General features: G+C 40.0%; 1 protein-coding gene across 1 annotated transcript in view; it reads right to left on the bottom strand.

The window, feature by feature from the left end:
- Nucleotides 1–17,216, bottom strand: part of TRIT1 (tRNA isopentenyltransferase 1) — a 44,955-nt gene that overhangs the window by 10,214 nt on the left and 17,525 nt on the right. Inside the window, exons 2-4 of the mRNA XM_061412415.1 lie at nt 5,529–5,669; nt 2,751–2,849; nt 1,878–2,023 (exon numbers count right to left, since the gene is read on the bottom strand). Of these exons, the coding sequence (XP_061268399.1) occupies nt 1,878–2,023; nt 2,751–2,849; nt 5,529–5,669 (386 nt within the window). The remainder of the gene's footprint in view (nt 1–1,877; nt 2,024–2,750; nt 2,850–5,528; nt 5,670–17,216) is intronic.

Raw genomic sequence — 17,216 nt, 5'->3', positions numbered from 1 at the left:
ATGTTCATTTAGTATCCCTGAGTTTTCAAAAAAAATTTTGGAAGATTTCTATTAAAATGTTTACAATAAAATGTTTGAATACTGGAAAATATATACTTCATTTATCTAGAATATGCATTATTAACAGGGTGATACTGACCTCAAGGGACAAAAAACACTTAAATATCATAATCATGTGCAGCCTTCCAAAGGGTAACCGTAACCAAAATCTTCAAGGAGAGGAGGGAGGGAGTTACAAGAGAAAAAATTTTCTAAAAAAGCTTAAAGGGCAGAGTGGATAATAGAGAAGGCTTAAGAAAACATTGATCTAGAACACTTATTTGAGTGGAGTATTTCATAACCCCTATTAATACCAAAGGTTGCTACAATATTTAAAGTGTATAAACATCCATATAGTAGATCCTCATTAGAGCCTCTACTCTGCCAGATATGGTGTCACCTCCAGCAATGCGTAAAAACACACCTAAGTGGTGATCATATTGTAATGTATAGAAGTATCAAATCACTATGATGTGCACTAGCAGTCAACACAGTGTTCTAGATCAATTATACTTCAAAACAAAAGAAAAAGAAATCAGATGTGTGGTTACCAGAGGCTGGGGTGGGAGAAGGGGGCACTGAATGAAGTCAGTCAAAAGATACAAGCCTCCAGTTACAGATAAGCAAGTACGAGGCATGTAACGTACAACATGATAAATAAAACTAACACTGTTGTAAGCTATAAATGAAAGTTAAGAGGGTGGCCTAAGAGTTCTCATAACAAGAAAAGTGTTTTTCTTTCTTATTTTCTATCTATATAAGTACACTAAACTTATCGTGGTAATAATGTAATGGTATTTGTAAAAATAATCATTACGCTGTATACTTTAAACTTATACAGTGCTGTATGTCAATTATATATCAAGAAAACTGGAAGGAAAAAAGTAGGTGTAATAACTGATAAAATGAAGATGTGGTCAGAAGTGAACAGAATATGGAGTCAATGAAAATGCATATTTATGGAGGAAAAAATAAACCATCTAATACTAGGGAGGGAGGAAGAAAAACACACATAACACATGAGGCTTCAATTTCAAAATAACCTAAGAAAACATGGTTAATGAACTAAGATCATCTCTTTCTTCCCTTCAAGAAAGCCTCCATGTGTTAAGGTGAGCTGATCAATATAAGACAATTTATAAAACTCACCTCCAAAAAAAATAAATAAATCAAGTTATGGAAAAAAACAAAATTAAAACCTGCCTCCCAGTGGGCAGTGTGCTGGGGCAGAACTCAGCCACTGCTGTATGCCAGAAAAAATTTATATGAAAACTGTTATACAAGCAAAGATCAGATAGAAAATGAAGCAAGAGTACACAGGCCTTAGGGAACAGCTGCACTGTATTACGAATTTTACATGTGACAGCAAAGTAGGGTGCAACTATTAATTGAGGGAATTGGACTAAGGCAGTAACTCAGGGCCTCCTAACCTGCTGTCGGAGAAGGCGATGGCACCCCACTCCAGTACTCTTGCCTGGAAAATCCCATGGGCGGAGGAGCCTGGTGGGCTGCAGTCCATGGGGTTGCTAAGAGTTGGACACGACTGAGCGACTTCACTTTCACTTTTCACTTTCCTACATTGGAGAAGGAAATGGCAACCCACTCCAGTGTTCTTGCCTGGAGAATCCCAGGGACGGGGGAGCCTGGTGGGCTGCCGTCTATGGGGTCACACAGAGTCGGATACAACTGAAGTGACTTAGCAGTAACCTGCTGTGCTAGAACACATCAGTCTCCACTAGATACTATTACCAAACCTGTCTCACCACCCAGGCACCCTGAAGAACTGACTGCCCTCTACCTCTCAAGGGGCTTGGGGTCAGTGGCCCCAGCTTTCTTACCTGGCCACTTTGCGCTTGTCATGTGGGTGCAGCTTGGCAGCCATTTCCGGGTCAACCTGGCTTAGGCGTTTGTGGAGAACATGGCCATCCTCCTTTTCAAGCTCGACTTTTCGGTCGATCACTTTCTCAGTGCCCATCTCCGGCGGCTATCAAACAAAGGTTTAGAGGTAAATTTAATTAAACAATTCAACAAACACTGATACCCTGTATGTGCCAGGCACTTTGGTTAAGTGTTAGGAACACAACCTAGATCAATCAGAAGGTCTTGCCATATAGTGAGAGATCATAAACAGAAAATCCCAACACACCACGGTAGTGCTATGAGGCCACAGCAAATAAAGAGAAAGAGGATCTACTGTCTAGGCAAGTACTCAGGTACACTGCTTCCTTGTCAGAAGTATGAGCTACCCTGACTAATACATCTATATTAACACATCCAGAAGTCTAGCTTCTCAACAAGTGTGATCCAAGAATGGACCAGAATTTCCAGCACATTATACTGAATAGTTTGCAAAGTCCCACCCTATGCAATACCACCTCTGTAAAAAAGGTTGATGTCAGGTATCTCCCTGACATACCGATTGTTACAGCCATGAAATGCTGAATCAGACTAACGTACTGTTAACTTACATGGTGATGCTAATTAGTCCACAGAGAAGCATCTTTCCCACATACAGCCCCTACCCTTAGGCCAGCCTAGGGGAGCACACTTCACATATGGAAATTGGCACTTGCTTCAGAATATTAGGTAGGAAAATTAGTACAGTTGCTGAGTATAAAAAATAGGCAAGAGTCAACTTTCCTCCCACTAAAATCAGCTGGCAAGAAAGAAGAACCCATTTCCTCATTGAATTATAAGGGAACTAAACATACCTTAGCATTGACAAGAACTTTCCAGAGCAGAGATTCGATGTAATAATTGGTTCCTCCCACGACAATAGGAATTTTATCTCGGGCAAATATATCTTCAATGTGAACGTTAAGAAAGACATCAAAATATTTACTATTAAGAAGAAAATGCTAACTCACTTGGAAGTAGGAGATAAGTAAGAAACCACATTCGTCATATTTTTGATACTAGTCTTCACTGTTTCTCATGAGTTCTCAGAATCATTTCCTATCAGTTCTGGAGAGATTTGCATAAACCAGAGACAGATGCATGATGGTAATTCCTTCCAGTTCTAGAACTTTCTAAGCCTTGCTACTCAAATTCAAAGCTTGCTTAGTATTCCAAATCAGCTTAACAAGCACAAGCCTAAAGAACTCTCACAGAACCAAGTGTTAGCTGCTTAGGAAGCCACGAAAATGACATCCATTATGTGACTTTGCCTTCTAAGGCAAATTATGAGCTGGTAGCTCTAAGCCATGGTTCTTAGACTCAGTCAGTCTTCACCATTCTGGGGTAGTAGTATATATTTCACACTTGAAACTCTACCAGATGACCTGGGAAGCACAGGATGTAAAGACAAACAGATTTCAATTACCAGCTCCAACACTCGGCAAGTCATTCAAGCTATCTAAGCTTCAGCTTTCTTACCTATAAAATTCTCCTGAGTTCTTATGAGCATTACATGTGACAATGCAAATAAAACCCCTAAGACAATGCTGAAATACTTTTTTCTACTGAGTAAGCACTCAATTTACTTGTCATTATTGTTCTCATACCCCTGCTACTTGGAATTCTTCTCTTTAGAATCTCTGTTAAACAGATAATATCTACTTTAAGAGGAACTGTGCTTCTGAGGGTATCTGATAAAGAGACTTTCAACCTAGATAAAGACTCATTTATACATTTCTTCCCCTTGCCAGCCACTCTGTGGGCACAGAGAGATGACCTCTTTTCTATCAGAAACCCTCTACAAGAGGTTGGGGTAGGGTGGGGAGAAAGATGTTACCAGTCAAGGATTATAAGAAATATGTCCATTTTTTAAAAAGAGAAACAAATTGTATGTCCCCCCTTTAATTAAGTATAAGATTCTTCCTCCATAATGCATGGAACTACAACTTCATCATTTTCACTGCTGATACAGTACTTAAATAAACAAGGCACATTTTATATATTCTTCTCTAAGTAGGAACTTGGGTATTTATATGTTTTTGCTGTTAAGAGCAATAATGTTGTTAAAATGAGATCTATCACTTATCTCCTGGTATACTTGTGGCAAGGTTTCTTTAGGATAGAAACCTAGGAACTGAAATAGTTGAAATACACCCTTACCAATGGCTAGTGGCTAGCGTAAGTCACTCGGTCACGTCCGACTCTTTGTGACCCATGTACTATGGCCCTCCAGGTTCCTCTCTTCATGGAATTCTCTAGGCAAGAGTACTGAAGTGGGTTGTCATTTCCTTCTCCAGGGGATCTTCCCAACCCAGGGATCGATCCTGGGTCTCCTGCATTGCAAGTAGATTCTTTACTGTCTGAGCCACCAGGGAAGCTAGTATTCTTACCAATAAATTCTTGTATTGGTAATACAAGAATATATCCAAATCTAGCTATTTTCCTTAAAAAAAAAAAAAAAAGACTATTATGGGCATAGATGGTAGTGACAGCTGCTCAATGTGAATATACTTAAGACCACTGAACTGTACACTTATAAATGATAAATTTTATGTACATTTTAACACAATAAAAAAGAAAAAAATGAATTAAAAAAATTTTTTAAAAAGACTGTATCTACAAAGTCCTTCCCTACTCTAATCTCACATAACTACTCAATTGCATGTTATTTCATTTGTTTTAAAGTTTCATTAGGAAAAAAAAAAGACATTTATTTAACTCTGAAATCCATCTGGAACTTATATCACATATAATAAGGACCTGATTTCACTTAAAAAAAAAATTAACTGCCCCAGGAAAAATTAATAACTACTGCATTATTTCTTCATTGTTTTGAAATGCCACCTTGATCATAAAATACATACATATATACATACATACATACAACTTCAAGTTGTATCTGGCTTTTCTTATCTGTGCTATAAATTTGTCTAGTATTATATAATTTTCATGCTATAACAATTATTATGACTTTTCAATATGTTTTAATGTATAGCAGTCCATATAGTAAAGGCAGTTTGGACATTAAAATATAAGGGCAGCCCTCCATGTTGTTCTTTTTTCCAAAATTTCTTTGGTGTTACCCAGAATTATTTTTTCCTACTATAATCCCATTATATTTCTAAATTAATTTCTTGTCCCCATTTAAAGGATGGGAAACAAGCTCAGTGGGTAAATACTTTACCCAATGAAATGACATTTATATGGTCAAAAGAGGTAGTTCTAAAACTAGGACACAGATTTTCTGGTTCCTAAGTCAGTGTTCTCTCCACTAAAACAGTACTTTCCAAATTTTAATACGCCTATGAATCACTTGGGACTCTACTTAAATGCAGACTCTGATTCAGTAGGTCTAGAATGAGGCCCAAATCCAGCACTTCTGTAAGCTCCTAAGTGATGCTGACCCTGCAGTCTGAGGGCAAGATTCAGCAGCAAGGACACTGTATCTTTCAATCCAAAGAGTTCTAATGGGGATGCTGCTGTTGTCTTGGGTATCTCTGCTCAGGAGAAACTGTCAGTACAAAGAAAAGTTCTTTCTTGGCTTGGACTGCCATGCAGCCACCAAGCCTAGCTGCTGTCTCCCTGAAGGATATCAGAGCAGTTGCTTTGTTCCTGAAGTCCACCACTGTGTAATTCGTCACAAGAGGATCCACAAAGCTGATCATGTGGTGCTGGCACAGCCTCTGCTCTTGGGCAGAAACTTTATTGGTGATGATGTCGAGACCTTCATAAACCTAGGGGAAAGAAAATTAGTGTGAAAGTCATGTATTCCATAAGATGCACACCTTATGGGCAGAAATGATTGATGATCTATTGCTCGCTGCAGCCAAACACTTGACTGACCCAATCACCAGAGGAAATGTCTTCTAACCAGAGCACAGCCAGATGCACATAATCCAAAACAAAAGATGCAGAAGAAATCAGAACACTTTTTTTTTTAATCAAATAGTGGTTACTAACTTAAACTTAAAGATAAAAAGTATATGTAAATCGGTGCCCAAATAAGAACTAACTCTGTAAGATTAACTGGAGGTTCTTCGGCCTGAACTCCGAGCCTTTAAAAGTGGGCAGGTTGCTTTATTTACTCTACTTATCACAAGTCTCCAGAAAGGTAACATGCTGTGTTGCACATAGTTCTACTTCAAATGCTTAGATATTTTTTGGATTTAAATGGCTCTGAAAGATTTTCAGAATTTGTGTGAGACTGGCTCCATTTGTGGAGAAGTGGTCTACCTACAAAGATATATATAAAACGCACATATACACACTTTGAAGTCAAAACCCCTAATACTGCTGAACTCTTAGCAGAAACACTGTGCCAAATTACTGCTTCAGGAGGTCAGCAAATACAATCCAAATACTCAGAGGCAATATCCTGTCTGTAAGCTCTTGATCTGCCAATTCAACTAAAAAGTTCAAGTGTACTTTTTCTAAATGCAAGGTCTCAGATGGAGAACAGATCTGAAAATACTAGTTTGAATATAGGGATGAATGCTTTAGATTAAATGTTCTCTCTGTAATCACTGATTCTACAGGGAGCACTGAATGAACAAATAATAAGTTCCATAGAGCCCACAAAGATGTTAAGAACGTTTTTTATCTCACATTTCCCTTTACTTAAATGGGTGTCAAGTAAGTACAACACTAAAGTATAATGGTTAAGGAGGAAGGACCCTGGCGCCAGGCTGCCTCAGATCAATTCCTAACTCTGCCACTTACTAGTTATTTGTACTTGGAGTAGTCAGTTTACAAATCTCTGTGTGCCTTAATGCTTCAGCAGTAAAATGAGGATAATAATATCTATCTTACACGGTTGTTGTGTAAATTAAATGAGTTAATACTTACTTAGTTTTTGCCTGTGCTTAGTTGCTCAGTCGTGTCTGACCCTTTGTAACCCTGTGGACTGTAGCCCGCCAGGCTCCTCTGTCCATGGGGATTCTTGAGGCAAAAATACTGGAGTGGGTTGCCATGCCCTTCTCCAGGGGATCATCCCAACCCAGGGATCAAACCCAAGTCTCCCACATTGCGGGTGGATTCTTTACCATCTGAGCCACCAGGGAAGCCCAAGAATCCTGGAATGGGTAGCCTATCCCTTCTCCAAGGGAACTTCCCGAACCAGGAATCAAATCGGGGTCTCCTGCATTGCAGGTGGATTCTTTACCAGCTGAAAATTCCATATAAAGGTCATTATATTACTACCATCTATATACTACTACAACAACAGAAGGAGAATGGACAGTAACTTCAGTGTCACTATCACTCTGAAGCCTCTGTGCTCTTAGCTACTGAGGTTACATAATGAACAAGGATATAAACTATCTTCAAACAAAAAGAAAATGGTTAATCAGTAAAACAGCACAAGAAAACATATAAACAGAGCCATAGAGAAAGAACTAGCTCTGCCTTTAACCCGTTTATCTGTGCCTGACAACAGAATGACGTTCTTACACCTGAGCACTGACGGAATCTTAAATTGTAGGGAGCTCTTTTCTTTGTATCTTGAACAAGACTTCCTTCAAAAGTTATAAAGTGCAGTAGCATATACTGGGATCTGCTGTGCAAGATAAGAAAACTATAGGAGGGAAAAAGAATGAATAATTGTTTGTTCCTCTCCTTTTCCCACAGCCTTTAATTGGCTCTGCTGTAGTTTAGATTTCAAACGACCCAATGTTAAAAGAATTTACACAACTTGATTTTGCCAGTAGAGGACTTCTGACTATAAGTAGATTCTCATTTTTAACACTGAGATTAACATTAAGGAAATGCACAGCTGCAAATGTATAATTACCAGCCCTTACCTCCAAAAAGGCCAAAATGTAAACACAGTCTCTACCAGCACATTCTATCAGATATGTAGATAAATTTGTAGATACATTTTCATCCTATATTCTGCTTTTAGGTATATTTTCTGGAGCCCCTTAAAACAGCCAATTTTAACAAACACACATATATAAATCAATCCCAGAATTAAACTCACCTTATTTGCTGGAGGCAGTGGCTACCTATTGTACTATTTATGGTATATACACAAAAGCCAACAAATATCAGGAAGAATAGTTTTAAATAACCAGAGTTCTTGCTCACAGAGTTAACAAACTAAAAACTGTAACAGAATCTTAGTTACCAATGTAAATTGTTATCTTTGAGCAACTTGTTAGTAATCCTTTGTCTCCTGTACCAGCAGATTAAAAGAAACTGAGCATAAAGATATGGGTGATACAAACAAGGTATCTGAAAAAAAGAATTACTGTTAACATTTAGGTATAATATGCTTTTATAGTATAAAAATGTAGAATTTTTATTATATTTTTTACTGAATAATAATTGCCAACATCCGCTGGATCGTGGAAAAAGCAAGAGAGTTCCAGAAAAACATCTATTTCTGCTTTATTGACTATGCCAAAGCCTTTGACTGTGTGGATCACAATAAACTGTGGAAAATTCTGAAAGAGATGGGAATACCAGATCACCTGACCTGCCTCTTGAGAAATCTGTATGCAGGTCAGGAAGCAACAGTTAGAACTGGACATGGAACCACAGACTGGTTCCAAATAGAAAAAGGAGTACATCAAGGCTGTATATTGTCACCCTGCTTATTTAACTTATATGCAGAGTACATCATGAGAAACACTGGACTGGAAGAAACACAAGCTGGAATCAAGATTGCCGGGAGAAATATCAATAACCTCACATATGCAGATGACACCACCCTTATGGAAGAAAGTGAAGAGGAACTAAAAAGCCTCTTGATGAAAGTGAAAGAGGAGAGTGAAGAAGTTGGCTTAAAGCTCAACATTCAGAAAAAGAAGATCATGGCATCCAGTCCCACCACTTCATGGGAAATCGATGGGGAAACAGTGGAAACAGTGTCAGACTTTATTTTGGGGGGCTCCAAAATCACTGCAGATGGTGAATGCAGCCATGAAATTAAAAGATGTTTACTCCTTGGAAGGAAAGTTATGACCAACCTAGATGGCATGTTCAAAAGCAGAGACATTACTTTGCCAACAAAGGTCCGTCTAGTCAAGGCTATGGTTTTTCCTGTAGTCATGTATGGATGTGAGAGTTGGACTGTGAAGAAGGCTGAGCGCCAAAGAATTGATGCTTTTGAACTGTGGTGTTGGAGAAGACTCTTGAGAGTCCCTTGGACTGCAAGGAGATCCAACCAGTCCATTTTGAAGGGGATCAGCCCTGGGATTTCTTGGGAAGGAATGATGCTAAAGCTGAAACTCCAGTACTTTGGCTATCTCATGCAAAGAGCTGACTCATTGGAAAAGACTCTGATTCTGGGAGGGATTGGGGGCAGGAGGAAAAGGGGACAACAGAGGATGAGATGGCTGGATGGCATCACTGACTCGATGGACGTGAGTCTGAGTGAACTCCGGGAGTTGGTGATGGACAGGGCGACCTGGTGTGCTGCGATTCATGGGGTCGCAAAGAGTCGGACACAACTGAGTGACTGAACTGAACTGAACAGTGTTTCTACATAGCAGTATGTAACATACTGAGGTATACAGTATATTAAAGTACTGCAAATGAAAGCATACGTCTTTAAAAAAAAGAGAAATTGAAGCTGCGTAGATAAAGGATTAGTGGTTGCCAGAGGCAGGGGTATGGGGTGGGCAAAATGGGTGAAGATAGTCAAAATATACAAACTTCCAGTTATAAAATAAGTAAGTCATGAGGATGTAATGTACAGCATAGTTAATAATAACTACTACTGCATATGAACAACTTGCTAAGAGTAAATTTTGGCGTCCCTGGTGGCTCAGATGGTAAAGAATCTGCCTGCCAATGCAGGAGACCCAGGCTAGATCCCTGGGTCAGAAAGATCCTCTGAAGAAGGAAATGGAAACCCACTCCAATATTCTTGCCTGGAGAATTCCATAGACAGAGGAGCCTGGAGGCTACAGTCCATGGAGTCACAAAGAGTTGGACATGACTGAGTGACTTACACACACACACACAAAACAGTAAATTTTAAAGGTTCATCCCAAGAAAAATAATCTAACTATGAATGGTGACAGATGTTAACTACATTTGTCATGGTGATCATTTCACAATATACACAAACATCAAATCATTACATTGTTTAACTGGAACTAATATATATGTTGTATGAGAATATATTAGTTCAGTCGCTCAGTTGTGTCCGACTCTGCAACCCCATGAACTGCAGCACGCCAGGCCTCCCTGTCCATCACCAACTCCTGGAATTTACTCAAACTCATGTCCATTGAGTTGGTGATGCCATCCAACCATCTCATCCTCTGTTGTCCCCTTCTCCTCCTGCCTTCAATCTTTCCCAGCATCAAGGTCTTTTCAAATGAGTCAGTTCTTCGCATCAGGTAGACAAAGTATTGGAGTTTCAGCTTCAACATCAGTCCTTCCAATGAATATTCAGGACTGACTTCCTTTAGGATGGACTGGTTGAATCTCCTTGCATAAGAATATATATACCTCAATAAAAGAATTTTAGAAGTGATTCTAAATGTTTAGGGCTTCCCTGGTGGCTCAGCAGTAAAGAATTTGCCTGCAATACAGGGGATGTGGGTTTGATCTCTGAGTTGGGAAGATCGTCTGAAGAAAGAAATGGCAACCCATTACAGTATTCCTGCATGGAAAATCCCATGGACAGAGGAGCGTGGCAGGTTACAGTCCATGGGTTGCAAAAGGGTCAGACACAACTCAGCACTAAACAACAGCAAAGTTATGTATATAATGATGTTGCTTCACTCTTTTCCATTCTAATATGACTTTTGGCAGTTATTGATATGCTGTTAAAATTGTGTTTACAAATGACTATGCAGCTTGTGATCATAATAACTGTGTATTGCAAAATTTTACTCATGAATAAAATTGTTAACAAGCAAGAAGGCAAGGGTAGATGAAAAGCATAGGTAAAATATATCTATATTTGCACTGTACAAGAGCAAGAATGATGCTGAGAACATATTTGTTAATAAGACACAAGAGATATGAATCACAGAATCAAATACATGGCTATGACTCAAGTAAAATTCACAAACATTATTTATAGTAATAATATTGTTTTATGCTTTGTCTTTCACAGAGAAAAAGAAAGTTTATATATTATAAATCAACTATACTACTTTGATTTTTAAATTAATTAATTAAAGTTTATGATGACTGGTGTCTGAGTTCCAATAATGGGGGAGAAAGAGATTATCACTGGAACAAGACTAGCCAAGCTTTCACAATTATTGAGCACAGGTGACAGATACATGGGAGTTCAACTACTACTTGCTCTACTTTTTTATATCAGGAAATTTCTATAACAAAAAGACTCTTTCAAAAAACCTGGATGCACTTTATTAGGATGGTTATTATTTAAAAAAAAAAAAGTTGGTGAAGATGTAAAGAAATTAGAATCCCTGTACAATGCTGGTGGGACTATAAAATGATGCAGCTATGGAAAACAGTACGGCAGTTCCTCAAAAAGTGAAAAGTGGAAATATCATAAAAAAGTGAAAGTGACAGTCGCTTAGTCGTGTCCTACTCTTTGCAACCCCGGGTGGCAGCCCACCAGGCTCTTCTTCCAGGAATTCTCCAGGCAAGAATACTGGAGTAGGTAGCCATTCCCTTCTCCAGGGGATCTTCCCCACCTGGATTGAACCTGGGTCTCCTGCACTGCAAGTAGATTCTTTAGTGTCTGAGCCACCAGGGAAATACCTGATTCAGCAATTTCACCTTTAGGTATGTACTCAACAGAATTGAACGCAGGGAGTTGAACAGATACACACACACACACACACACACACACACACACACACACACACACCCATGTTTACAGCAGCATTTTTCACAACAGCCAAAAGGTGAAAGCAACCCAAGTGTCCATCACAGATAAATGGATAAACAAGATGTGTCCTATATTTATTTACAAGGGAAGATTATTCAGCCTTAAAAAGAAAGGAAACTCTGACACTTGCTATAACATGTGTGTGAAGTCACTTCAGTCATATCCAACTCTTCATAACCTTATAAACTGTAGCCGGCCAGGCTCCTCTGTCCATGGGATTCTCCAGGCAAGAATACTAAAGTGGGTTGCCACGCCCTCCTCCAGGAGATCTTCCCGACCCAGAGACCAAACTTGCATCTCTTACGTCTCCTGGTTTGGCAAGCAGGTTTTTTACCACTAGCACCAACATGGGTGAACCCCAAAGACATTATGTCAAGTGAAATAAGCCAGAACAAAAGGACAAATACTATATGATTCCATTTATTATATGACATATATCATATTACTAGATGATATATCGTCAAATTCTGAGACAAAGTAGAATGCTGGTTGCCAGAACTGTCCCTGTCATTCTGCCAGGGGCTTGGGGCAGAGAGGAATGGGAAGTCAATGTATAATGGGTACAAAATTTTAATCTGGGAAGAGGAAAAAAGTCCTGGAGATGGTGAATGATGATGGCTGCAGACCAATCTGAATGTGCTTAGGGCCACTGAAATGGTAAAATGGTAACTTCCTTGTTGCGTATATTTTCCCAATAACTTTAAAAAGGCTTGACAGAATTCAGACACAATGAGAAGCTAATGAATATTAGCAATAAGATAAAATTTTCAAAGATTTGTTGAATTTTTCAATTCTTTTGAATATATAACCCAGAAGTAGAATTGCTGAATCATACAGCATTTTTCAAAATTATTCAGAGGGCTGGTAATGTTCTATTTCTTGAACTGAGTTGTGGTTACACAGGTATTTTTACTTGTTGATAACTTATTGAACTATGCAGTTATGTGTTTTATGGTGTACATTATTTATCCATTAAAACCATACTGCTAGGCCAAAAAGTAAAACAGAGCAACATTTTATATATTTGCATTAAGGACAAACATGTAAACAAACCTGGAAACCAATCAGTTTTATAAATGTCACATTTGGTTCATATTACTGTAAATGTCACAACTGGGTTTATAATTTTATTACCTGCCTGGAAAACATCATTCCACCAGAATAGGTCAGGTATGCAGCTGATTGCCTGACATTCTGCCTATTTCCCAGCTTTACCTATAGTTTCAGTGAAACTCTGAAACTACCTACAGCACAGTCAGCTCCAGGTGCTAGAAGAGCTAAAGGGATCTGTGTTATCTTTTAAAGCCAGCACATCACTCTGCTCCATTTCCCATTCTCCCATTGGACACCTGTGATCTGTCCTCACAGAAATGACTGGATATAATTTTTTTTTTAATTTTTAAATAAAAATAAATAAAAGAAATGATGGGATAAAACGCTTCTCCACACAAATCAGATTTTGACAATCTAAGGGAACTTTGGCCTCTTTTTGAGGCCTGATAAATGAAATACTCTAAGAAACTGCAGGTTTAACCTACTTATCCAATTATCAACAAAACTGGCTTATCTCAGTAGACATTTACTGAGAGTGCACTATGAGCAAGATAATTTGCAAGATGTTAGGTGTGCAAAGACTTAGAAAAGGCCCTTGTCCTCAATCTCTCCTTGCTATTCTTTGGAATTCTACATTCAAATGGGTATAACTTTCCTTTTCTCCTTTGCTTTTCACTTCTCTTTTCACAGCTATTTGTAGGGCCTCCTCAGACAGCCATTTTACTTTTTTGCATTTCTTTTTCTTGGGGATGGTCTTGATCCCTGTCTCTAGTACAATGTCTCGAACCTCCAACCACAGTTCATCAGGCACTCTGTCTATCAGATCTAGTCCCTTAAATCTATTTCTCACTTCCACTGTATAATTGTAAGGGGTTTGATTTAGGTCATACCTGAATAGTCTAGTGGTTTTCCCTACTTTCTTCAATTTAAGTCTGAATTTGGCAATAAGGAGTTCATGATCTGAGCCACAGTCAGCTCCTGGTCTTGTTTTTGCTGACTGTGTAGAGCTTCTCCATCTTTGGCTGCAAAGAATATAATCAATCTGACTTTGGTGTTGGCCATCTGGTGATGTCCATGTGTAGAGTCTTCTCTTGTGTTGTTGAAAGAAGGTGTTTGCTATGACCAGTGAGTTCTCTTGGCAAAACTCTACTAGCCTTTGCTCTGCTTCATTCTGTACTCCAAGGCCAAATGTGCTTGTTACTCCAGGTGTTTCTTGACTTCCTATTTTTGCATTTCAGTCCCCTATGATGAAAAGGACATCTTTTTTGGGTGTTAGTTCTAGAAGGTCTTGTAGTCTTCATAGAACTGTTCAACTGGGGATGTCTGGCATCGTCTAAAAACATTTTTAGTTGTCACAAATTGGTGGTGGGGGTGCCATCTAGTGGGTAGAGGCCAGGGATGCTGCCAAACACCCTTCGATACACAAGACAGCCCCTGCCTCCACAACAAAGAACCACCAAGCCCCCAAAGTGTCAAGAGTCTCAACGTTGAGAAACTAGATTCAGAGAAATTTCACCTTGGAGATACTCCTCCCCAAATCTGTACAGCCTAAGGTCCCCCTCCTTTAAGCTCCAATCTTTTGGGGCTGTCATGCTGTGGGGTGGCTCCAAGGAGTGTGCTAATCAGAAGAGGCACTGGGCAGATCCTGGAGCTCTGTCTGAGGGCCGGTTGGCTATGATGCACCAACACAGTTGTCTACAAGCAAAGGGAAACACTGCCCCCAACCAGTTCGGTTCCATCCTCCAAGCTATCTTCCCCCTTTTGACTTCATTTACTTCCTAATCCAAATTATATGCTGAAATCCTTTCCTCACTTTCTCTGAAGGCATTTTCTTGCCTCTAGGGATTATACCTACCTTGAAAACCACAATCTTGGATTATGCGTTAATCTATAATAACTATCCATCCATCTTCTCTGCTGGCTGATCCCCACTGCTCTGTGGATATCTCACTCACTCAGATCAGTAGGAAACCCTGACTGCCAAATATAACATTTTTCTACTAAGCTCTCGAAACACATAATGGAAAATACAAAAATCTGATACACCCAAACTCTCCTTCATAAATCACCTCCTTTGGGACTTCAAATGGCACTGTCTCTTCCAGGTTTTCTTCCTATTCACAAGACCTTCCACTGATCTGTTAGCAATGTCTGTCATGGGAAAAGGGGGCTCCCTCAGTGGCTCAAGGGTAAAGAATCCATCTGCAATACAGGAAATGCAGGTGACTCAGGTTTGATCCCTGGGTTGGGAAGATCCCCTGGAGGAGGAAATGGCAACTCAGCAGTATTCTTGCCAGGAAAATGCCATAGAGGAGCCTGGCAGGCTATAGTCCACAGGGTCACAGAGAGTCAGACACAACTGAGCTACTAAGCATGTCATGGGAACAATACTGAGAAATGGCAGTCTTTACAGCATCTATCTGCCATTTCTATACTATAAACTTTCTCTGGGAGACCCCCAAGGCCTCTATAACCATTTTTTGTGTGTGTTTTTAACTCCCAAAATCCTATCTACAATCTAGTTCTCTCTCATGATGTACATTTAACTCCCTCGCAGACATTTCCATCATCAGTGAGAGCTATAAAATACAGTATTGACGTGGTTAACAGTAAGGACTCTAGATCTGATTGCCAGGATTTAAATCATGGCTTCACAACTTACTAGCTATGTAACCTTGGCCAAGGTATATAACCTCTCTGTGCCTCACATTCCTTATTTATAAAGTAAGTGAAAGTCACTCAGTCATGTCCAACTCTTTGCAACCCCATGGGCTATACAATCCATGGAATTCTCCAGGTCAGAATACTGGAGTGGGTAGTCGTTCCCTTCTCCAGGGGATCTCCCCAACCCTGGGATTGAACCGGGGCCTTTTGCATTGCAGGAGGATTCTTTACCATCTGAGCCAACAGAGTAGCCCAAGAATACTGGAGTGGGTAGCCTATCCCTTTTCCAGCAGATCTTCCCAACCCTGGGATTGAACCGGGGTCTCCTGCATTGCAGGCTGATTCTTTACTAGCTGAGCTATCAGGGAAGCCCCATTTATAAAGGAACTGCTACTGCTAAGTCACTTCAGTCGTGTCCGACTCTGTGCGACCCCATAGAGGCAGCCCACCAGGCTCCCCCGTCCCTGGGATTCTCCAGGCAAGAACACTGGAGTGGGTTGCCATTTCCTTCTCCAATGCATGAAAGTGAAAAGTGAAAGTGAAGTCGCTCAGTCGTGTCCGACTCTTAGCGACCCCATGGACTGCAGCCTACCAGGCTCCTCTGCCCATGGGATTTTCCAGGCAGGAGTACTGGAGTGGGGTGCCAGATAACCTTAAATCTAACCTCAAAGGATTATTGTAAAAATTAAATAAATGATACAGTAAAGCACATGGAATAGGCCACCCTATAGGAAGCAGCAATACAAAGCTATCATCATCTTTATCACCACCCCAAGCAGGCGCTGAAACCTGCTATGTCCAAAACTGACCTCCTTACCTTTCTACCCATACCTGAGTGAACCACCCAATCACAGTAAAAACTAAATGATCCTAGTATCTCTCTCTCTCATTTCTAATCTCCCTCAAGTTCTACCCATATGAGTTCCTAAAATTATCTCAAAGCTTACCACTATCACATTGCCCACTGCCATTATCAACTGAAGGCTTTATGATTTCTCAACTGAACTGTTCCATCAGCTTCCTCATTGATCTTCCTTCCTTTAGGGTATAACCCCTCCAATTTAGTACACACTGTAGCCAGTGATTTTTCTAAAATGAAAATCTGGTCTCATGAGCCCCCAAACTCTTTAGCATGACCTCTGATGAAAGTCTGCTTTGAGATCTCTCCCCAGTTCTCCCCAATCTGTGCCTGTCCTCCATGCTCCCACATTTACCTCTATCACAGAACTTCTTGTACATGAGAAATGCATCAATCTCCTCCACTAAACTACAAGTTCTGAGGGAAGACTGTATTTTATCTCTAGTTCCAACATGTAGCACAGTGTCTAATACGTGGCATATATTCAATGGATACTCCGGGCTGGAGGTATAGAGTGCTAGATTTTATGCTAAAGTTATGCTGCCTCATTTCACCAGTGAGGAAACAGAAATGTAGACACATTAGGCAATCTGCCCAAAGTCACCCAGCTATTTAGTGGCAGAGACAAACTGTGAATCCATGTCTTCTTACTTCACAGTCAGTGTTCTTTTCCTGCTGCTGCTGCTGCTAAGTCGTTTCAGTCGTGTCCGACTCTGTGCGACCCCAGAGACGGCAGCCCACCAGGCTCCCCCGTCCCTGGGATTCTCCAGGCAAGAACACTGGAGTGGGTTGCCATTTCCTTCTCCAATGTATGAAAGCAAAAGTGAAAGTGAAGTCGCTCAGTCTCGTCCGACTCCTAGCGACCCCATGGACTGCAGCCCA

This window comes from Bos javanicus, chromosome 3 (assembly GCF_032452875.1).
Source record: "Bos javanicus breed banteng chromosome 3, ARS-OSU_banteng_1.0, whole genome shotgun sequence".
Classification (NCBI taxonomy): Eukaryota; Metazoa; Chordata; class Mammalia; order Artiodactyla; family Bovidae; genus Bos; species Bos javanicus.
Note: the sequence above shows the minus strand (reverse complement) of the source record. Positions and strands in the feature narration are given on the sequence as shown.